This window comes from Ovis aries, chromosome 26 (genome assembly GCF_016772045.2).
Source record: "Ovis aries strain OAR_USU_Benz2616 breed Rambouillet chromosome 26, ARS-UI_Ramb_v3.0, whole genome shotgun sequence".
Classification (NCBI taxonomy): Eukaryota; Metazoa; Chordata; class Mammalia; order Artiodactyla; family Bovidae; genus Ovis; species Ovis aries.
The window spans coordinates 41,645,132-41,668,575 of record NC_056079.1 but is presented as its reverse complement, the minus strand read 5'-3'; the positions used below and the strand labels follow the sequence as shown (position 1 = coordinate 41,668,575).

Below are 23,444 nucleotides of genomic sequence, written 5' to 3'. Positions count from 1 at the left end.
GAGCAAATGTGTGGGTTGCCCTCCAGTGGGCATTGTGAGTCTTTGCTAAATTAGCACCTGAAAGGTAGTATTCTCAGTGCAGTGATAGAGGTATGGACAGACCAAACAGAAATGGGGCACAGAAGCCTGCTACGAAGCCCCTAGACACATCCCTGAGCAGGCTCTGTCTGAGCTAAAATTTGGGACGTTCACAGAAGCCCACCAGGCGGAGGAAGTCAGAGAAGCAAAGGTGCAGAGAGCCGTGAGCGAGCGGGGCCTATTGGAGAAGCTGCAAGTCCGCTGATTGCGGGTTAAAGCATGGGATGGGGAGGCCGGAAAGATTCAGTCTAGATCGTGATGTTCTCAGGAGCCGTGCTAAGGGCCTTGCTGGTTTCGGTTTGGTCTCTGTCTAATTTGTCTTATTGAAGTGCAGTTGACTTGCAGCGCTCTGTTAATGTCTGCAGTGTAGCCGTGAGTCAGTTACACGTGCGCCGTCTTTCTCATCTTCTCCTTTGTGGTTTAGCACAGGACATGGAACGTAGCTCCCTGTGCAGCACAGCAGGCCCTGGTTCTGTGTCCATTCTCTCTGCAGGACTTTGCATCTGCGGACCCCAGCCTCCCACTGCATCCCTCCGCCTCCCCCTCCCCCTGGGCAACCACAGCGCTGTTCTCAGTGTCTGTGCGTCTGTTTTGTCCTTAAGTTCATGGTGTCGTATTTCAGATTCCATGTGTAAGGGATATCACGCAGTACTTGTCTCTCTCTGACTTATTTCACTAAACGTAGTCCCGTCCATGCCCATCATGTTGCTGCAGACTGCAAAATTTCATTCCTTTGCTCGACTAAGTCGCATCCCGCCGAATACATGTGCCATGGCTTCTGTATTCAGTGGGCCTCTGGGTTGTTTCCATGTCCTGAGTTTTCTGAGTATTGCTGCTGTAAACATTGGGGTGCATGGATCTTTCTGAATTACAGTTTTGTCCAGACAGATTCCCAGGAGTGAGACTGCTGGATCACATGGTAGCTCTGTTTTTAGCTTTTTGAGGAACCTCCACACCATTTACATTCCCACCAGCAGTGTGGGAGGGCTCCCTTTTCTCCACTCCCTCTCCAGCACGTGCATTTTTGCCACACCGCGCTGTGTTGAATGTGGGATTGGACCCAGACCCGTGCTCAGTGAAAGCGTCGACTCCTAACACTGGACCACTCCAGCATGTAGTGTTTGTAGGTTTCTTCAACAGTGGCTATTCTGGCTGGTGTGAGGGGGTACCTCTCTGTAGTTTTGATTGGCATTTCTCTAATAATTACATGAAATCCCATGGACAGAGGAGCCTGGTGGGCTATGATCCGTGGGGTCGCAAGGGAGTTGAACACGACTTAGTGAGTAAAACAACAACAGTAATCACATGCCAAGGACTTTGGATTTTATCTGGAGTGTCTTCAAGAAGGTAATCCTATTTATTTTTTAAAAGATGCACACGAATATTCATTTGCTGTCTGCATTTTGAAAACAATAGGAGAAATTTTGCATGTGCCTGACAATACATTGCCTTCATCTTGCAGTTGAGGAAACCAAGGCACCAAGTCCCTTATCTGACCTGGCGCCTTTATGGGTGGAACCCAGATACAGAGGCAGGCGGCCTGGACCCAGAGCCCACCCGCCTTTCCCTTATCCTGAGCTGCTTTTCTTTGTTTCTTTAAGGACATACATGTTTTCTTAAGGAAAGAAAGTCAAAAAAGACTCTTTCCCGTGGTTTCTCCTATACCACCCACCATCCAGGAGAGAATGATTTGGGGCCTTGCCGGTAGGACCCCTCTGCAGCTCAGCCGGCCGCCCGGCCGCCACTCCTCGCCCTCCGGCCTCCCACGTGTGTATACGTTTATTTCCGGTTGTGCTGCTCTTCACGGCTGTTGCGGGGTTTCTCTAGCTGCGGAGAGTGCAGGGACTAGCGGCGCTGCGCGGGGCGCGCCCTCAGTGGCCCCTCTGGCCGTGGCCCAGGGTTCCGGGCGCGCGCTTCAGCAGTGGCAGCTCGGGGGCCCGGCGGTTGTGGCCCACGGGCTTCGTTGTTCAGGGCGTGTTCGACCTTCCCAGCCCAGGAGTCAAGCCGCGTCCCCCGAGTTGGTGAGCGGGTTCAGTCCGCCGAGCCAGCGGGAGCCGCCTCCTCCAGGCAGCACCCCGATCTCCCCGCTCTCCTGGACCGGCTGTGAAGCCTCCCGGTCCGGGGTTCCTCGCAGAGGGGGGCCTTCAGACAGGGTCCCGGGGCTTCCCTGAGCCTTTCCCTTCCAGAATCGCAGGAGCGCCTCACGCAGTCCCCAGAAAGGAGCTGGGTTGGCGCGCTCAGCCCCCTTACCTGCCCTCAGCTTTCCCTGAGCCTGCCCTTGCGGGGACGCAGAGGTGAGCCCAGGAAGTAGAGGAGAAGCAAAAAGAAGGGGGACTCCCATCACGAGGGATTTGCTGACTTACGCCTCCACTCGGGCTTTGCACGGTGCCCGCAAAAAAAGCGATGGCGTGACTTTTACACACAGATGAGGTGACGCAGTTTAGGGATCCGGTCGATGGGGGTAAGCATTCCCTGCCCCCACCGCGTGCTTTTCCGCTGACCACACCGTGAATCCTGTATGGGGACCGCTCATACACACCACACTGCCAGCTAGGAGAATCAGTGCGTACCATCACCTCATCCTGTGCTGTGAGCCGAGCCAAGTGTGAACAAGCTCCTCTTCTCAGAAACTCAGACAAATAGTGAATGAAAGAGAGCAGGCAGTGCAGGAGGCTTGAATCTCACTTTACTCATTCACGGGTGAACTTTGTAGGCTTTCTTTAGTAAAGGGGAAGACTGACCGATGATCCTCTCGGAGACTGATCGAGACTTGGGCAAGCAGTAAGTCTAGAAGCCAAAATGATGGGGAAACTCTCCCTTGTAAAAAGGAATTGATAGAGAAATAAGGCTGAGTAATTTATGTTTGGAGAGGGTTATTTCGTCCCTGGTGTAGCTCCGTCCGTGAAATATGAAACCCTACAGCAAGAGTGGATCTTCCTTCAGGTCATGACTATAAATACACTGTAGAAGGAGGATCTTATTCCTCCAAATCCACTGCAGTAGTCCTGGACACACATTTATTGCCTAGTTTCGTTTGGTTACTTGTAGTCTTAACTGTCTTCTGTTCAGCAAAATATTTTAGCATTGAACTATTTGATAACACATGATTTTAAATTTTAATTTTATACATTTATTCCTTCATTAATACTTTAAAGATTTGCATAAATTTACAAAGATGCACACAACAATATTCTTTACAGCATCATTTATTAAGCAAAAAAAAAAAGTGCAAAGAACCCATATATCTCTAAACAGGAAATTGATTATTAATTCAGATTAATATTTTAAATGTTTCGGACTTCCCTGGTGGCTCAATGGTTAAGAATCAGCCTGCCAGTAGAGGAAAGGACACAGGTTCGATCCCTGGTCTGGGTGGATTCCACTTGGTGCTGAGCAGCTAAGCCCGTGCACCACAACCCCCGAGCCTGTGCTACAGAGCCTGGGGGCCGCAAATACTGAGCCCAGTGCTGGAACCTGCGCTCGGCAGCAAGAGGCGCCACCGCAGGGAGAAGCCTGCACGCTGCTGCCCTCTGCAACTAGAGCACACACACACAGCAGTGAGAACCCAGCAAAGCTGAAAATAAAGGAGTTGATTAATTAATGCCTTTTAAAATTTTACAAAAATTCAATAAAAAATAAGATGATGCACAGGGAATATAATGACTTTGTATGGAGTATAATCTATACAAATATTAAATTACTATGTTGTACACCTGAACCTACCATAGTAATATTGACATGTCAGTTACACTTGAATTTGAAAAAATAAAAATGAGGTAGGATGTAATTCGTGAAACAAAGTTATTCACCATATAATGAGTTTTTTTAAACGTTGCAAAAGCAGACTGACCTTTTTTTTTTTTCCCTTGTATGTTTAGAAGAGAAATCTGGAGAGATGTAAGTCAGCGTGTTAACAGTACTTCTTTCATTGAATTTGCAGCCAGTTTTCACTTACAACTTTCTGTCTCATGTATTGTGTGAGGTGGCTTTGTAAATTATTGTTTTCATATTTAGCATGTATAATTTTGCAGATGGAAAAATATTGCTCTTTTAAAAACTGAACTTGAAAAGGTGAAAGGAACTCTGAAAGGAATTTACTGCTAATTACTTAAGCATAATACAAAAAGAAGTCTGCACAGTGTGTGTGAGTGAGGTTTCCTCCTCAGCCCCTGCTGAAATAGTCTGAATGCTTTTCCCCACCCCCGAGCTTCCTGTTCCTCGTCCTTCACCTGTCTCCCTCTCCCTTTGCGGAGGAACAGCAGACTCTTGTTCCCCATTAGCCCACCCTCCATGAGGTACATTTGCATTAGAACATTAATATCACTGCTCATTCTTCTGACTTGCACCTTCTGACTTTACCTTGACCAGTTAAGTTAGGAAGCTCAGATGGCCCTTCAGCACATGTCTCTCACGCTGGGTGTATTTAACCAAACAGCCGGCTTGACTGATGTAGACCTAAGCTCCGTCCAGGGTGCCCAAGTTCTTTGCCTTCCCTAAACTGAAACTAGATGGTTTGTTTCAAAGGTACAGAAATGAGACTCACACCTCTCTTTGGCCCTTTGTAGACTCTAATATAAAGTCATTACTTGAGTCTGAACTGAAAGACAGCATTTTTTAAGAAGATATCTTACCAATCCCAGATATTTTGTGTCTATATTTGTACTGCTGGTCTGAGTCATTTTGAGCCCTGGCTGGGCTGGTTGAGGTGACGAGTTTCAGCCTTTGGGCAGGTGAAAGTCAAGTCACAAAGAGCAGGCGGAGAGGCAGACGTTTGTAACAGACCCGTGACTGGTCATCTGTTAATGGTTCGTGATACGAGTGAATGTGAGAAACTTAACAAGCTTAGCGCAAACCCAAGAAAGCTTAAGGGAAGTTCGTGAAAGCTTCAGCAGTCTTGGGACTGCCCTGGCGGCCCAGTGGTTAGGACTGTGCTTCTGTTGCAGGGGACGCAGGTTCAGTCCCTGGTGGGGGAACTAACATCCCACAACTCGCTAGGTGAGGCCCCAAGGAAAAAACAACCCCCTAAAAACGGTGTATTAGTAATGTTGGAACTGTAACAAAATTTTTTAAACAGCAGGGGTTTGTTGGGAGGACTTTCAGATGCTGTTATCGTCAGCCTCCGCGGATTCTGAAAAGGCGGTGCTTCCGTTAACACTCTGATTATTGAGAAGCTGTGACATTGAAAGTCTTCCTCAGGATTTTCCTCAGGTTACGAGGTTATCAGAATGCAGGCGCGCTGCCATCTTCTTTGGGTATTTTTTTGTATTTATTACCAACTTTTGCTCATTTTTCCCCCCCTTTCTCTTTTGGTTCTTGCTTATCCACTTGCTCTGATACACAAATTCTCAATGCCAAAAGTAGAGGAATTAAAACTCGAAGGGAAGTGAGAGAGTGGCTGGAAACCAGTGCCTTCTGGGATCTCCAGAACCTAAAGGGCGTTTCTTCAGTTGCTCTCAATGGTCTTCAGTAGCCCTGGATCCTGTCTGGGTGGAAGAGTGTCCCAGGAGCCTGCAGGGAGAGGGGGGCTGCTCCCTCCCTGCTCCAGGTGGGGCGCCCCCCTCCTTAGGCTGAGTTTCCTCCCGGGGCAGCTCCAGCATGTTCAAGTCTGAGGCCGTGGTTAAGTCAGTGAGTGTCAGCTGTGAGGAACGTCCCTTGCTACTCTTGTAACAGAGAACCCTATGACTTTGATAAAGGCTTCCCTGGTGGCTCAGGCCTTGAAGAATCCACCTGCCCACGCAGGAGACGCAGGTTCGATCCCTGGGTCAGGAAGATCCGCTGGAGGAGGAAATGGCAACCCACTTCAGTGTTCTTGTCTGGAGGATCCCATGGACAGAGGAGCCTGGTGGGTTACAGTCCATGAGGTTGCAAAGAGTGGGACACGCTGAGCGACTCACACACACACCCACCCACACGCCCGGCTTGGTAATTCCCAAATACAGAGGCGCTGTGCCCCCAGCAGTAACCAGGGTGGAGACCAGGCTCCGCCCACTCGCGTCTTCTCGGGGAAGGAAACGCTCCCTGACAACCAGGGGGGACGGCGGCAGGTGTCTGCCTGCTGGGGCTGGGGAGCCTTGTCCGGACCGTGACGACCGGCGGGGCTGCGACGATGCGGTCCCGGGCGGGCGGCCCTGCTCCGGGCAGGACGCGGCCTCCGGCCTTTCCGCCCGCGCCCCGCACCCCGCGTCCCCGGCTCCGGGGGCCCGAGCGCTGGCCCGACTGACCTGCCTCTGCTTCCTTTGCAGCTGACCCGCTGGTCGGCAGCATCGCCACACAGTACATGACCAACAGGGCGGAGCACGACCGGATGGCCAGGCAGTGGACCAAGCGGTACGCGACATAGCGCCGGCGGCAGCTCCGCGCGGGGCGCCCGCGCTGCCCGCCGGCCTGCTACCTTTGGAACCGTCTTGCGATGGAGCGTCATCCAGCCCCACCCCTGTTCCTTTGCTCCCCACCCCTTCCTGTTTTATTCCCTTTTTAATTTCCATTAACTTGAAAGATCTGGTCTTTTTTTTTTTTAATCCCCCCCTCCACGTGGATGGGAACTTTGGTTTTCAGTGCAAACAGTGTCGGATCTGTAATAATAAGAGCTTTCTTACCAAGCTTCGTATTCCTGTGTGGTTTTGTTCCTTATTGTCCATTTTATTTGATCCTTCTTCCTTTTCTGTGATCTTGGGAAGACACGAATTCAGAATTCTATCTCGTTTCTACTTCCATGTAGCGCTTAGGATTAATTTTTTTGTACTGAAGTCTTTATCGGTGGGTGCATGCTACTGGGAACCAGATTTTGTACAAACGCTTCAATCACAATCACTGTGCATTACTGAAGACTCTGTTTATCACTAGCCTTCTGTCCCCACACCGAAGGCTGCTGGATTGAACAAAATAATATGTATTTTGATTTACTTCAAGTGCTTGTAAATTTTCTTAGGGACCTGCCACTTTTGACTGTGGATCAGTTGATGTACACTTGTATTATTAAAGCACTCAATAAATCACTGTGGCTGATAAATGCACTTCTGATAACCCAGCATTTGCTTTGTATCCTGGTGACCCACAAAGCGCTCCGTGCAGTGAGGCTTGTATAATTCAATTACAGGTTCGGTGTGTGTTTTCATCTCAAGCCTGGGAGGTCCCTTTGCAGTCGAGTTGCTAGCTGTGGAGGTTCCCCAGCTGTCCGTGGCCTCACGATTGGGCTGTCTCAGATCACTCTTGTTTTGCGTACTGGCTGGACGTCACTTCCGCATGGACATCTTTTCTGCTACCAACTTCTTCTTGATGAAACAGTTCGAATATGTGACTCCAAAAATGGGCTTCTAGTGAAACTGAGGTCTGGGCTGACCGTGGGGTTAAACCACTTTCGACTTTATTTCTCTCTTCTTGTTCATCTTAAGATGGTTACAGTGATTGCCCTTGGTTTGGAGTTTGTTTTTCCTCCATAGTTTTAGCGGAAGAAGCAAACTCAACTTGTACCAGTCGTGGTCAGCACGTTCAGAGACAAGGTTTGTCTGTCTGGCTTTGACCTTCAGGCTTTTTTAAGTTTGCACCTACAGGAGGCAGAGGAAACTTGTGTGCGGTGTGGCTTGAAAACCACACTGCCATACTTATTAATATTCAGGTTTCTTTGTGTTGACAAGGCCTGTTGGAAACTCCTGCTTCAGCTAATTATAGTTACAAGCCCACCTTACAGCTCAGTCTCGTTTAAGGAACCTCGTTACTGCTAAACAGTAGGATTTACAAGTGTAAGTTATTTACCTCTAAATATTAATATTTCTGAACTTCAATTTTAATAACTTTATCAGAAACATTTTAAATATCTGATTTAGAAGGTGTACTTTATTTTTTAGCAGTTGGAAAGAAATCCTAAAGAAAATAATGTTTAAATACTGTAACTGAGACTTTGAAATCAGTGTACTTAAGGATTTTTTTGAATAAACATTTTACCACCCATTTTATTTAAATACAGTTTTCAGTTTACAGAACACCATACAGTTTCTGTTGCAACTTTTCAACTCTCGCGAGCATCACCACAGACAGTGTGTATGAATGGGCACGGCTGTGTTCCAATAAAGCTTTATTGACCAGAGCAGTTGGGAGCCAGATTTGGCCCACAAGTTGTGACCTGTCCCTGCTTGTTACAGACCACCATAGACGGTGTGAAAAGAATCAGATAACTGTGTGTTTAACATTTCTCTGTTTAAAATAATACAAACTTAATTAATACAATACAAGACATTTAAAAAATTACCCAGACTGTTTTATTGCCTGCAGTCTTTCTCACCTTACGGTTTTTATGTTGATTTTAATACTTTAGGTGAAAAAACTCAACCCTAAAAGCATTAAATTCACTTTCACATGAAATTTTATTGAACTGATTTTTTGTTCCTTTTAACTGATTAAACCAGTCTCATGATGTTAACAGTGCTTTTATAGACAATATTTAAGTTGGGTTTGCCTTTCTTCTTTTAAAGCATCAGCTGCATGGAATACACATTTTGATGGTCTCTCCAGTATACTACATCTGCATCTCCTATCTGTCTGTACTTTAGACCATTTTAAAATATGTATTTTTTAGGAGACAGAGATTACAACAGTTCTAGTAGGAAATCCTATCAATCACAAATCCATGTTTGCTATCCCATGAGGCATTTTCAGGTATTATGTCAATTTGATATGAAGGGTTTATAAAACTCCTTTCCTCAGTGTTATGAACTTCAAGTACTTAATGACAAACAAATGTACCTTCCCTTCAAACTCTGAAAGCTGGACAAACTCCAGAAAGACCAAGAAACTCTTAGTTGAGCCTGTTAAGTCTAGATTTCAGATAACATGGTAATTTTACTTGAAATCTATAATCACAGCAGACAGTACAATTTTAATAAGTTTTCAGTACTGTTTGTAAAATAAGATTTGGGAGTAGTTTAATAGTCAGAAAGTTAAGTAGTTTTGCTAGTAATTATGGAGATAATATTGAGTTTGTGCCCTAATATTGTTTAACTTTCCAAACCAGTTATTGCTGATTGTCGTATTTTTTAGCTTTGTCAAATAAAATGTTGGCAGATCCTTGACTGAGGCAGGACCATTGGTCATTGAGAAAGTAGTTTGAAATGATATTTATTGATCTTAAATCATTCAGAAGGTTGTGGCCTTAATTTATCCTAAAATTGAAAATAAATAAAGCATTGCTCGTTTGTTCTTCTACAAGAATCTACAAGAATTGAAGATAACAAGTGCAGTAGTCAACCTTTTCTTCTTAGGATGAGAGTGTAAACCTAGAAGTTTATCCTAGAATACTGATTTGGGAATTAGGGAGAAAGGAAGTATTTATTCAGAATGTACTACATGCCAGGCCGTATGTTACCTAATAAAACCTCAGCCCAGCTTTGTAGGGTGCAGGTGGCTATCATAATCTGAACATTTGTAACCCCCCAAATTCATGAGTTGAAATCCTAAGCCCCAAGGCGATGGTATTATGAGGTGGGATTTTCAAGAGGAGATTAGGTCCAAAGGGTGGGGCCCTTGTGATTGGGATTAGTGCTCTTATAAAAGAGACCGCAGACAGCTCCCAAACCCCATTCCATCGCGTGAGGACACAGTGAGATGCTGCAGTCTGCAGCCGGGAAGAGGGCCTCCCCTGGAACCCAACCCCTGTTGGCACTGGTCTCAGACCTCCAGCCTCCAGACCTGTGAGCAGTGCATTTCTGGTGCGTATGAGCCCCCTGGCCTGTGGCTTGTGCAGCAGCCCTAACAGAGTCAGACCGTGGCCCCACGTCGCGCAGCTAACAAAGTGCCACAGGGAGATTCCCACCCAGGCTTGACAGCGGAGCCCCTCCTGCCGACCACCAAGCCTGACACACCTCTGGTCTAACAACGGAGTCACACGGGAGAGAGAACTGGCCGCATTCAGTCTTCCAGTCTGCACGGTGGGGGGCGGTGGGGTGCCATCTTCAGGAAGTGGGGGGAGTTGCTGAAGGTGTGGACCTGATGTGAGATGAGAGATCAAAGCGCACTTCCAGTCTTAGAGGGGCTCCTTCATGGACGCCCAGCGCTGGGGAGACGCCGCTTGAAACAGCCTCCAGTTTCCCTGCATCTCAGCCCTGCAGTGAAAACACTGCTCATGTTACCAGGCAGGGCAGTTTTTAATGTCTCTGCACTTGGTGCTTTAAAAAGCGATACGTTCATAGAAAACAGACTCGCGGCTGCCAAGGGGAAAGGGGTTGAAGGAGGCGTGGGGAGGAGCTTGGGATTGGCAGACGCAAGCTTTAAGTATAGCATGGAAGGACAAGGAGGCCCTACTGCGTGCCGCAGAGAACTACAGTCAGCATCCCATGACAAACCATAACGGAAAAGAACAGGTTAAAAAGAATGTATACATGTGTGGAACTGAATTACTTTGCTGTGCAGCAGAAATTGGGCTTTACCGGTGGCTCGGCAGCAGTCTGCTTGCAATGTGGGAGGTAGCCCACAACAGAGGAGATGCAGGTTCAGTCCTTGGATTGGGAAGATCCCCTGGAGAAGGAAAATGGCAACCCACTCCAGTATTCTTGCCTGGAGAATCCCATGGACAGAGGAGTCTGGAGGGCTACAGTCCCTGGGGTCGCAAGAGCTGGACACGACTGAGTGGCTATGCCGCCACCACACCACAGCAGAAGCTCACAGGACTGTAGATCAACTGGGTTTTGCTTAAACTATCAATGAAGCAGTAACAGCAGCCCATACTTTATGCAGTCTTTTTTTAAAAAGAAATATGTTTATAATTAATACAGAAAGCAGTTGAAATTGTACAAAATAACCCTACGAGAGGATTCTGACCTACACATGTAAACACGTCCCCTCTGTAAGGTCGCAGGTCGGTGGCACAGTCACCCCACACAGGCACGCCTGGCACCCCGTCATCGTCCTCAGAGGATGTCTGCCGCAGGCTGAGCACTTCGGCTGCATAGGATCTGGGAGTTGAGGCTGGCATCCAAGGCCCTCCCGTGGTAGCCAGCAGCTCCCACATCCAGGCTCTCCCAGGGGAGTTCCTGGTCCCTTGGGCCTGGGACCTTCCATCTCCTCTCTCACACTCACATTTCACCAGGAGCACTGACGAGGAGCATTAGGGTGGCATGCTTACCCCAGATTGGCAGCACTTCCCGTTTAAAACAGAAAGGCCCATGTCTCAGGGACGCCCTTGGTCTGGGACCCACAGGAGCTTTTGTGCCGGGACTGAATTTAAGCATAAAGTCTTACGTATCACACAGGACTGGTTGCTTCCACAGAAGTATTCTATTTGAGGAAGCCGCGTTTTACTCAGTGTACAGAGATCCTGTTAGAAAAAATGTGCCCCCGATAGAAGCAACCTAGATACCCACCAACAGATGAATGAATAAAGAAGCTGTGGTGGATACACGTGATGGGGTATTACTCAGCTACAAAGAAAGGAGCATGTTTGAGTTGGTTCTGATGAGATGGATGAACCTGGAGCCTATCGTACAAAATGAAGTGAGAAAGAGAAAAACAAATATTAATGCATATATATGAAATCTAGAGAGCACTGACGATCCTGTCTGCAGGGCAACGAAGAAGACAGGGCCACAAAGAACAGACGGGGACACAGTGGGGGAAGAGGAGGGGGGGATGATTTGAGAGCGTAGCTGTGCCAGATGTAAAGTAGGCAGCCAGGGGGAGTCTGCGGTGTGGGGCAGGGAGCTCAGACCGGCGCAGCAGGGTGGGGGAGGTGGAAGGGGGTTCGAGAGGGAGGGGACACACAGGCCTGTGGCTGGGTCATGTCTGATGTGTGGCAGAAACCAGCACAGTACTGTGAAGTCATCATCCTCCGGTTAAAGCTTTGAAAGAAGATGTGCCCTCCGCGGCTTGCAGTGTTCCTGCATACACCACTCTCCGTCTTTCACATCCGCCACCTTCACTCAGTCCCTGCTCTGGAAACAAACGAGTCATTGAAGCCAACTCCTTACGTCTTCAAACCTGGCTTCAGGTTCGTTTGCCTTCCTACGAGGAGGCTTACTCCTGATGAGTAGTCTGAAACATAATACGCCTTTCAATAGGATTTTTTAAAAGGGAAATTCCTGAATTTTAAGAGATCTCTCATATAGGGGCCCACACAGGAGAACGGAGGAGATAATGTGACCTCCTGTCTTTTTTCCTTTGTTTTTTTCTCTTGAGTGGATTTTTTAAAAAATTTTGTTGGAGTGTGGTCGGTTTCAGATGCTGAGTTAGTTTCAGGCACACAGCAGAGTGAGTCAGTTACGCAGGCGCGTGTAGCCGTTCTTTCTCAGATGCCTTCCCCACGCAGGTCATTGCAGAGGAATGAGGAGAGGTCCCTGCGCAGTAGGGCCTCGCCAGTCATCTGCTTTACATGCAGTAATGTCTGTGCCGATCCCCCTCCGCCATCCCCCACTTGGTTACTGGAGGCTTGTTTTCTACATCTGTGAGCCTCTTTCTGCTCTGTAAGTAAGTTCGTTTGTACCATTTTTTTAGATTCCACATATAAGCGACATCATGTGATGTCTGCCGTTCTCTGACTCCACTGAAGATGATCATCTTGAGGTCCATCCATGTTGCTGCCGGCGGCGTCATTTCGTTCTCCTTTATGCTGCTGCCGCTGCTAAGTCGCTTCAGTCGTGTCCAACTCTGTGTGACCCCAGAGACGGCAGCCCACCAGGCTCCCCCGTCCCTGGGATTCTCCAGGCAAGAACACTGGAGTGGGTTGCCATTGCCTTCTCCAATTCTTCTTTGTGGCTGCTACCGAACATAGCAGCCAGTGAGCCCGACCAGGGAATTCAGGCAGCTGTGGAGCCCAGCCTACTTGCTGAAGTGGGAGTTATCAAGCATATGGTAGCATTTCTTATCTGTAGATGACAAAAAAATCTTGGCCTTCTGATTGGGGGTAAAATTCTTTTAGAAGTAGTATTTGTGAAAGGCTTGAGATTCTAGAAGGCTGTGAAAATTGTGTGCCTTTGGACAACAAGCGTAGGTTTCTGCAGTGGAACGTTTAGGCTTCTGTTTCTTCACAAGCTCATTTTAATTCTGTTTGATGGATAAAAAGGGTGATGTCTCATCCTCATCATTGTCATTATCATCTCAGTGACGACCCCTCCTTTAGCACAGGGTGTGGAAAACACTGTGTAAACATATGTATGTGATGTATAATCTCACTCAGTCATTGCTATAATCTCCCAAGATGTGTATTATTCTCATCACATAGATGTGAAACTGACCAAAGATTCCAGCAGATCCAGACTCCTGTGACTGCTCAGCAGCAGGGCTGGGTCTCAAGCCCAGGTCTGTGTGGCTGTGAAAACCCCAGGGGCACCACCTCCCAGCCCAGGGAGACGTGGTGGCCCTCGCTGTGGACTTCCCAGTTGGCGAAGGAAAATATTACTTTGTTTACACAACCAGAACCCTGAAAACTTGTGTTCAGTGGACTTCAGATCAAGCAAAAATATTATATGTGGCTCCACTGGGTCTGAGAGAGCCTCGGGAGGCAAGCAAGAGGGACAAAGCAGGAGGAAGTGAGGGGGGCCCTCCAGTCCATCTGGAGGGCATGGAGCCAGACAGCCACCTGGTCAGACACCCAGGGAGCCACCAAACCAGCCACCTGGTCAACCAGCAGGCCAGCCACCCAGCCAGACACCAGGCCAGCCAGCTGGTCCCCCAGCCACAGACCTAGCCAGCAGCCAGTCCCAGGGTCCCCAGCCCCCCAGCCAGCCACAGGGTTGGGCACAGACCCCACCCTGGAGCCGGCCGTCAGCAGCTCTGCCGCCCGTCTTCTCTGCCTTCCTGCGGCTGGTTTCTGCTTGTTACTTTCTTGCCTCCCGCCCACCCACCCCCCATGGAATGATTTCTAGTCATTTTCTAGCTGAATTCAGTAGGAAAAAACGTTTATTCACTTTGTGGCCAATTTGGCCAGAAAATGTCTCTATTCCATGAAATACCGTGTCAACACATTCACGGTTCAGAATCGCGGGCGCGGCCCGTTGTGTGTCAGGCTGGATGAAATTAAAACGTTACCCTCCTTTTCCTCTGCTCTGGATGTTAAGTTGCCCTCATCAGGCGGCACTGGCGCTCTTAGCAGAAATGCCAGGCTTCAGAGTAAAGACCTGGCCTGTCCAGCCTCCCAAAGCCGCGCAAGCCCGAACCAGGGCAGAGGGGAGCGGGAGGGGTATAGTGTGTGTGTGTGTCCCTCTCTCTCTCACACGCACACTCAGACAGTCTGGCTCCCTCTCTGCCGCCTTCCTGAACCCACTCCCTCAGGCACACCTGCTGACCCCAGAGCTGACAGCATCTCCTGGCAGCCCCCCTCACACCCTCAGAGCCCCCCATGCTGTAACCCCGCTCCCAAAGCTCCCTTCCCTCTGGGTTCACCCTCCAAACGTGTCCGCGCCGCGATGTTTCCCACCCTGTCATCTCGCCTTCTCCCTCCTGGGAGGATCCCCTCGCTCATCTCATGTGCTTCCTGACGACCTTGACTTCCGTAACCCAGCATCTCTTGCAAACAACAGCTCCGCATCGCCACCTTCCCGCCGAGGACGGGTGCATGGACGCCCCGCGGGCGCAGCAAACTGCGTGTTCTCCACCTTCCCGCCAAGGATGGGTGCGTGGAAGCCCCGTGGGCGCAGCGAACTGCGTATTCTCCACCTTCCCCCCCGAGGATGGGTGCGTGGACGCCCCGCGGGCGCAGCAAACTGTCTTAAGTTGAAACCGTGCACCGTCGGCCTGTGCCCCATCCCTAAACCATGTCCAGATGCAGGACCCACAGAGAGAAAAGGCCAAGTGCATCCCGCCAGGAACCAGTCGCCCGACACCAGGTACGTTCTGTCCCCCGAACGGGGACAGCCAGGTGACTAGCTCCAGCGGGGGCGTGGGAGCCGGTGAGCTGGGCCCCAGGCAGGCACACAGCCTCCCTCCAGACACGTGCCTGTCTACCCGCTGGAAAGGAAAACACCCGCCTTGTTCCTCTCCTGCGTTCTTAACCCAGAAATAGGAAAGGGTTCAAACTGAGTTACCGGCTTCCCTGGTGGCCCAGTGGTAAAGAAATCTGTCTTCCAGTGCAGGAGACGCAAGAGACTCGGGTTCAATGCCTGGTCTGGGAAGACTCCATACGCCGCAGCAACTGAACTCCTGCACCACACCTGCTGAGCCTGATGCTGCAGTTACTGAAGCCCACGGGCCCTCCAGCCGGTGCTCCGCCCCAAGGAGGGGCTGCTGCAGCGGGAAGCCCCTCATGTGGCGACTAGAGAGGAGCTGCTGCTCGCTGCAACTAGAGAAAACCCACGTGCAGCAACAGAGACCCAGGGCAGCCAAAATCAAGCAAATAAAAAATTTTAACGTTTTTTAAAAAACTGAATTAAAAGAGAAAAAGTGTGCCTGAAACTAACAGAACATTGCAAATCAGCTTCACTCCAATAAGACATTTTCAATTAAAAAAAAAAAAAGAGGAAGAGGAAAGAAAAGTCAAATAGGGACAGAGTAGAAGAAGCCCTGGATCAGTGGAGAGTCACAGGTTTTCCCTAAATGATTGATTCTGGTGAAATTTATTTCAGGTGTTTCACAGGTGCTTCTGTTTGAAGCTCACCCCACCTTCCTGTCTCAGCAGAACACGAGAAGCCGTAATAGCCGCTGCTTTCCAGGAAGGGGGTCAGGATATTATAGGTTGGAACTGGGAAGAGAGCTTTTTACCAGCTTCCTTTAGCATCCTGTGAATTTTAACCATATGCAACTGCCGTACTTTCAGAAAATAAAAGCTACCACCCAAACAACACAAAATTCTCTCCAGCAGACACTCGGAGGGCAGTTAGGTGAACCATCTTCACCCAAAGAACACCTTGCCTTTGGATAATAATAGCACAAATGAGCTCATAAAGATGCTGGAAACGCCGGTACGGCCTTGTCACCCACAAAGATGGAACCCAGATGTGGTGCGGAGCTCTTTTTTTAATTTTTATTTTATATTGAAGCGTAATTGATTTACAAGCTGTGTTAGTTTCAGGCGGTTTGCGGGGGAAGTATTTGGTTTTCATTTGTTTTTTTTTTTCAAACCTCATTTCTGACCAATTTTAGGATGCCAAGAAGTGGGCGCTGGCTCGGGCCCTGGAGGCTCCAGGCCACCAAAGGGCTACCTGAACTCAAGTGAGCGGATGGGTTCTGGCCCTGCCCCAGCCCGGACTGGCCTTCAGCTCTCCGTGGCTCCTTTTCCTCTTCTACAAAGTGTGACTTGTAAGGTCGCTCAGGTGCTCTGATCTGTGGTCCTGTGTGGACGCAGGGCTGGCTCCCCCGCAGCCCCGGCAGACACAGCTTCTGCCCCTACCATGCAGAGAGCCTGAAACGCTCACGTGGAGGCTGCCTTCCTGCTCCGACTGTGGGGCTATTTGTCCAAATGCCTGCCAGTCCCCATCCAGGTTAGACAATGTGTTTTCCACAGGGCATTTCCAGCCAGAGGGGCTAGACAGGAAAATGATTCAGGATAATTTGCGGACAAACACTGAGTTTAATAGTTGTGTGTTTCTGTTTGTTATATTGGTGTATTCTGTGTATTCTGTTTACCATTAACAGCCTCATGCTGTGTGATCCTGGCTCTCCATTTATGGTATAGAGTATTATGGTCTTGATAAAAATAAATAAATCAGAGGCGATAGCAAATCGCAGTACAGGTGCAGGCTCTTCAGGAGAGCCATCACAGAGGTGGCCTTAAACGTGACTGGAGTCCGGTACTTCCCTGGCAGTCCAGCAGTTAAGACTCTGGGCTTCTGCTGCCCGGGGGTGGGTTCAATCCCTGGTTGGGAAACTAACCACATGCCAAAAAGTTTAAAAAAAAAAAAAAAAGGAGGGAAGGAAGGGCAGATGAACGAGGACTTCCCTGGTGTCCCAGGATAAGAGCCTGCCCGTCAGTGCAGGAGACACGGGTTCAGTCCCCCGCTCCAGGAAGGTCCCACACGCTGTGGAGCAGCTGAGCCCGAGGCCCACGGTTACCGAAGCCCGAAGGCCGGGGTCCAGAGCCTGTGGTCAGCGACGACGGCAACAGCCGCAAGAGTGAGAAGCCCCACCGTCCACAGCCAGAGGGGGCCTGCTTGCAGCGAAGAGGGCCCAGCGCGCCCAGAAATCAATAAACACGCTTTAAAAGGGAGAAGCGATGACTGCAGTTAGAGGAACACGATGCGCTGAATCGTGTCCTCCCAGAATTCAGGTGTGCAAGTCCTGAACCCGGCGGAACCTCATCTGGGAATAAGGTTCTTGCGGACGAGCTTTGTGAGGTTGTGCTGGGGTCCTCCAGGGTGACTGGCGGCCCCTCAGGAGGCCCTGCGGGCTCAGGCGGCCCAGGAGCGGGGAGCGGGAAGGCGGGGGCGCCTGGGACCGGAGCAGGTGGCGAGGGTCAGAATAACGGGCGCAGGGCTGTTCTCGGGGCATCTCCCAGACACATCATGGGGGCTGCGGTCAGAATAACGGGGCGCAGGGCCGCTCTCGGGGCGTCTCCCTGACACACCAGGGGGGCTGCGGTCAGAATAACAGGGTGCAAGGCCACTCTTGGGGCATCCCCGTGGCCCCAGCACTGGTCCCCACGTCCAGGCCCCGATGCCGCGGGCCGAGAGGTCTGAGCAGGTCACGCTCAGCGCCTGGATGAAGCTTGCTGAGACCCCCTTCCTGGCAGCTGGTGTGGGACGCCTGAACTGGCCTCTATAGAACCTTCTCTTGTACATTTTTCTTTTTAGATTCCACATGTAAGCAACAACATTGTATGATATTTGTCTTTCTCCATCTCATTCGCTTTACTTAGTTTAATAATTTCTTACAAATGAACTTATTTATGAAACAGAAATAGACCTACAGACATAGAAAACAAACTCACTGCTACCAAAGAAGGAAGTGGGGGAGAAATAAATTGGGAGATTGGGGTTAACAGACACACACACTGTGTATGCCTGTGGCCGATTCATGCTGATGTATAGCAAACACCATCACAATATTGTAAACTAATTATCTGCCAATTAAAATAGATAAGTTAATTTTTAAAAAATAAATAAAATAGACAAATAGCAAGGTCCTACTGTATAGCACAGGAAATTATACTCAGTATTATGTAATAACCTATAATGAAGTAACATCTATACCTACATATATATATATTCTTTTTTGGATTCTTTTCCGTTAAATTTTTTTAAAAATAATAGCATATATAATCAGATATTTATACTTTTGCAAAAATTATTAGTTTTAAAGAAAATCTTTTATGTGTGTGATTTTGTTGTCAAAATGTGGTAAACTAATATGAGTATTATTACTGCACACAAATTCTTAAAAATGATGAATGCTTAATTACAAGGATCTTGGTAATGTATCTGGTCTCCACAATTGTAACTTGATTGTTGATCATCAATGAAACAATAAATTCCTTAAAATAAAGATAACACTGCTGTTTAAACAAGAAAAAATTTTCTCTTCCCTCCGCTAACTCTGCTAGGAGTCATCACCCGCTAGAGAATCAGGGAAGGCTTCCAGGTCCTTGAGACACGGAAGAAATGGAAACGAATCTATTCAGTGGAGAAAGGCGACTGTGAACAGAGATGCTGGGTGAGGCCAGCCAGAGCCAGCACCCCCAAACTTCCAGGTTCATAGGGGCGGGAACCAGCAGGGGGGTGCTGTCCACAGCAGACTTAGGAGCGGTTGGACTGCAGGCAGCAGAACCCACTGGAAACTGCCGGAGATGGCAGGGCCTGAGCGCAGCGGTGCCGAGACGCGAGGGACCCCAGGGCCCAGGAGAGCCTCTAGGGATGGCGGGATGGCCTGGAGGTAAGGTCTCGGGACGGCGGGCATGGGGACAGCCTGCCACGATGGACCTCAAAATGCTCCGGGAAGCAGAGGGACGTAACACTCACCCACCCGTGACTGAGAGCTTTGCGGGCATTAGTCCATCCAGCGTTCACAAGCCCTTATGGGTTGAAGACGGGTTTTACCCCTGGTTTATAGGTGAGAAAAGTGAGGCTAAGAAAGGTTCACTAACTCGCCCAGCACCCTACTGCTGGGAGCTGTAGAACTGGAATTCAGCCCAGGCCCTCCAACCCCAAAGCCCACAAAACTTTTCAAAGACATATTTAATAACAATTTACGTAAGAGACTCTTGAATTCTTTTTTTTTACACTTCTTTCAAACTTTCTAAACGTGCCATAAAAATGCACAGATCTTGGATGTTGATTTTGATGGATTTTGACAGTTGCGTCCATCTGTGTAACCACCTCCCAAAACAAGATGTAAAACATTTCATTCGTCCCTGAACATTCCTTTCTGCCTCTTTCCTGTCAATTCCCCTCCCGACCCCTGGGGACACATTCTGATTTCTATCTCTGCAGTTTGCCTGCTGTCAAATCTGTCTGAAGCGAGTGCCTAATCTGCTGTGTCTGGCTTCTCTCAGCACATTCAGGGGGATTCATCTGTGTTATTGCGAGTATCAGTAATTCAAAGCACTGTTTACCTCCGAGCGCCTGATCAGCAGGTAAGTACTGTGTTGGTAAGACTTTTGAGAGTATCCGTGGGCTGTCCCTCTTGGCTTTCTCAGAAGCTGACCTGCATCCTAGTCCGTGTGCCTGAGAGGAAGTCAGCGTCACCTGCAGGAGGAAATCAGGAGAAGGCCCAAAGTAACTGCTTTCTCTTGGGCACAGCTTTTGAATTAACTTGGCCACATCACGGCTCTCAGACCACACCTTGAACGACAGCTTCTTGGTGGTCGTGGTGGTGTTTCCAATGCAATAACCTTTATCCAAAGGCACACTGAGTAAATATGCTGAGGTCTGTGATATTTTGACCTCCAAGCTGATGAAAACACACCAGCAACTTGGTCAGCACGGCAGCGTCTTGTCCGAGATGACGTTACGGCACAGATTTGAAGTGTTGACCTGCATGGACCCAGCTGGTCAAGAAGATGCAGAACCGCACGGGGACCACAGACCCCGAGGCCGAGTGTGGGGCCGAGAGGGTGTCCAAGCAGAGCTGGGGGAGTGAGCGGCAAAGCCCAGCTCCAGGAACGCTCAGGAAAGGTGACCGGGTCCCAGGCAACAGAGACCCCCGGGGCCGGGGGTGGGTGTGTATCCCTGCGTATGCATGTGTGCAGACGCCCACGTTAGCAGACAGGCTGAACTGAAAGCAGCTAGAGAACAAATCCAACACTTGGACCTTATTTGGGTTCTCATTTTAAACAATCTGTAAAAAAAATAATTCTTAGGAGAGAGAGACGTGCTGACTTTAAGGGAGGCCTTTCGAGTCTCACATAATCATAGTAGGATCGTTATTTTTTTTAAAAGAATCCTTACAGATACATCAGGGAACGTTTGTGGATGAAATGATGTAGTATTTGGGATTTGCTTCAAAGTGATCAATGTCAGGGAGTTTATAGGAGAAAGATAAAAGACCAGGGGCTGTGTGTTCATACTGCTAAACCCGGGCAGGGGAAACACAAGGGTTCTGGTACTGTTTGGTCCATTTCTGAACATGTCTGAGGTTTTCTGCAGTTGGATGTAACGAATGACAGGAAAGAGGTGGTGGGCACTTAGGAAGGGGGTCACAGGCAGGGCCCAGGCCCCAGGAGGAGGGTGCAGGACCCCAGGGTGTGAGCGCAGGCCAGGGCTGTGGCATGGGCCTCGGGTCCAGTGGAGCCGGGAGATAGAGCAGCCGGGCGGAGGCGGGCCCGGCGGGGGCCCTGCCTCCCGCCTTACGTCCCTGCGCCCAGAGCAGCGTGGTCTGAACTGTCTGCGTTATTGCCTGTACCTGCCAGCCCCACCAGAGCAAAGCAGATGGGGCCAAAGAAGCAAAACAGAGAGAAAGGTTTATGAGGCCCTGGGAAAATTCGGTACGACTACCAGGGGTTCTTAGGAGAGAAGGGAGAGAAACCGAGAGGAAGGGGGTTAATTTTGCCCCCCAGCTAAGACAGTGCAGATGAGGGAAGGCCCACTCACAGGCGCAGGGCCTGAAAAGTAGGGTGTGCTCTCAAGAATTCCCGTGCGGAAATCTCACCTCTGCAAAGTGAAAGTGTGAGTCGCTCAGTGAGTCTGACTCTGTGTGACCCCACGGACTGCAGCCCGCCAGGCTCCTCCGCCCACGGACTGCAGCCCACCAGGCTCTTCCATCCACGGGCTGCAGCCCGCCAGGCTCCTCCGTCCACGGGATTCTCCAGGCGAGAACACTGGAGGGGGCCGCCACGCCCTCCTCTGGGGATCTTCCCGACCGGGGTGGAGCCCCGGCTCCTGGAGTGGTTTTAAAATAAACACTGATGAGAGGCTGTCGAGTCTTGGTTTCTACTGTTTATATACTTGGGCTCATTCACTACCTGTTTCTAAGAAGGGATTTAAAGATTCTGCTGATACTAATTCGCAGAGGTTCTCAGGAAACATGTAAGCTTTGAAACCTCAACCAGTAATGCAGTGCTGGCCAAACGTACTGCTAATTCTGTTAATGTGATGGGCTTGCCTGGTGGCTAGTTGGTAAAGAATCAGCCCGCAATGAGGGAGACCCGGTTCAATCTCTGGGTTGGGATGATCCCCTGGAGAAGGGAATAGCAACCCACTCCAGTATTCTGGCCTGGAAAAGCCCCAGGGACACAGGCTGGCTACAGTCCATGGGGTTACAAAGAGTCAAGCATCACTGAGCAACTAAGACAGACACGCACGTGTTGCCAGCACCTCAATCATTCAGGTTCCAAAGGGTGTTTTAACTATTGAGATGATAGAGAAAAAGAGATTTAGGGAGAAATCACTTTTCCACCTACGTTGTACATGGCCTGAAAATCTAGAACTCAAGAAGTTGAGATAAGACTTCCCTGGTGGCTCAGTAGATAAGAATCCTCCTCCCAATGCGAGGGATACATGTTCGATCCCTGGTCCCGGGAGATCCCACACGCCAAGGAACAGCTAAGCCCGTGCGCCACAGCTACTGGAGCCCGTGTGTCTCAGTTACTGGAGCCCGTGTGTCTAGAGCGTGTGTTCTGCACCAAGACGCCGCAGTGAGGCCTGTGCTCCCCAGAGAAGAGGAGCTCTTGCTCAGCGCTGCTAGAGAGAGCCGGGGCAGCAGCAGAGACCCCGCACTGCAGAAACCAAGTGAAAAATAAATTTATTCCAGAAATAAATTTTAAAAAAGAACTTGAGACAGACATTTTGGAGAAAATGAGCGTGGGAACACCTCCCCCAAGAGACAGCGACCACGTCCACGAAGCCCAAAGACAGAGTTCTGGCAAGTTCGGAGCACGATTTTGAGTGTCCACCGCGGGAACGACAGCCTCTGCCTTCCTCTGACATGCATTTACCAGCTGCTTGGCTTTCCTTCTGATCTTCCAGAGAGAGTGACCTTTCCCTGAAACTTTGGCACGAAGAGGCAGGCACAGGGCTTTGCCATCGTGTGTGGCAGACCCTCACCAACAAGGACAGCCCCCGGGGACCAGGCCAGCAGGGCTGCGACGGCCTTTCCGGGCCGTCCCCCGGGAATTTTAAACGCAGCCCGCTTCTTAGGGCCCAGACCATGCGCCTAGGAGAGAGGCTTCAGTGGGTTGGGATTCAGACACAGCTTCCCAGCTGGCCTGGGTCTGGGGCGGCTGTTCAGCCTCCATGAGTGTATTGAGGATTAAACGAGAACAGTTAGCTTCAACACTGAGCCCAGCGTCGGGCCCTGTCAGGTGCCGAGTCCATGCTACGCCCGTTGTTATTACTCATCGCTGCTCTTGCTGGCATTATTATTTCGCGGGCATAGCAGACGAGCTGGCAGCGCGCGCCCGGACCCCAGCCGGCGTGTGCCGAGGCCGGAAGGAAACCCGACCACCCCCCGGGGCGGAGGCCGACCCCGCAGGCCTGGGCGCGCGGCTCTCCGCTGCGGCCAGCCGGCTCCGATGAGAAAGGGCTTCTAGAGAAAGCGCCTTCGGGCTGGGGGCTTGCTGCGTCCCTAAGCGTGGGGACAGCCCCGCCCGCCGCCAAGCGGTGGTTTCTGGGCTGCAGACGGTCAGGCTGGGTGTCGTGCCCCGGCGCTCCCCCCGCCCCCCCCGTTGAATGGCGTGGTGTTCCTCTGAGAAGGGGGAGCGGGTTTCCAGGCCAGGCAGGTGAGTGTGAAACTTCCTACCAGTGCAGGCGGGTGGGGGGCGGTTCCGGCTGGTTTGCTGCCGTTTGCTGGCATATTGAGGGGTCCGAAACTCATGGTCTGACTTCGCTGGAGAAGCCCAACCAGAGCCGAGGAGCTGGGGGTGAGGAGGGGGCAACAAGGAGCGGTTGATCAATAGGGAAACCCCTGCCCCTCCCCGCACCCCAGGGGGGATGCAAAGCCAGTGTGGATGTGAGGTCGGGGGCCAGGTGCGGAGTCTCTGTGGAGCAGAAAGGCCCTGGACACGGGGTCACCTCCTGCCT

At 50.1% G+C, this 23,444-nt stretch overlaps 1 protein-coding gene across 2 annotated transcripts in view; it reads left to right on the top strand.

The window, feature by feature from the left end:
• Nucleotides 1-7,091, top strand: part of UBE2E2 (ubiquitin conjugating enzyme E2 E2) — a 357,439-nt gene extending 350,348 nt beyond the window's left edge. The window contains exon 6 of one of the 2 annotated variants that reach the window (XM_027962475.3): nt 6,321-7,091. In XM_027962475.3, the coding sequence (XP_027818276.1) occupies nt 6,321-6,418 (98 nt within the window). In that variant the 3' untranslated portion in view covers nt 6,419-7,091. 2 annotated transcript variants of the gene reach the window in all.
• The last annotated feature ends 16,353 nt before the right edge of the window (nt 7,092-23,444 follow it).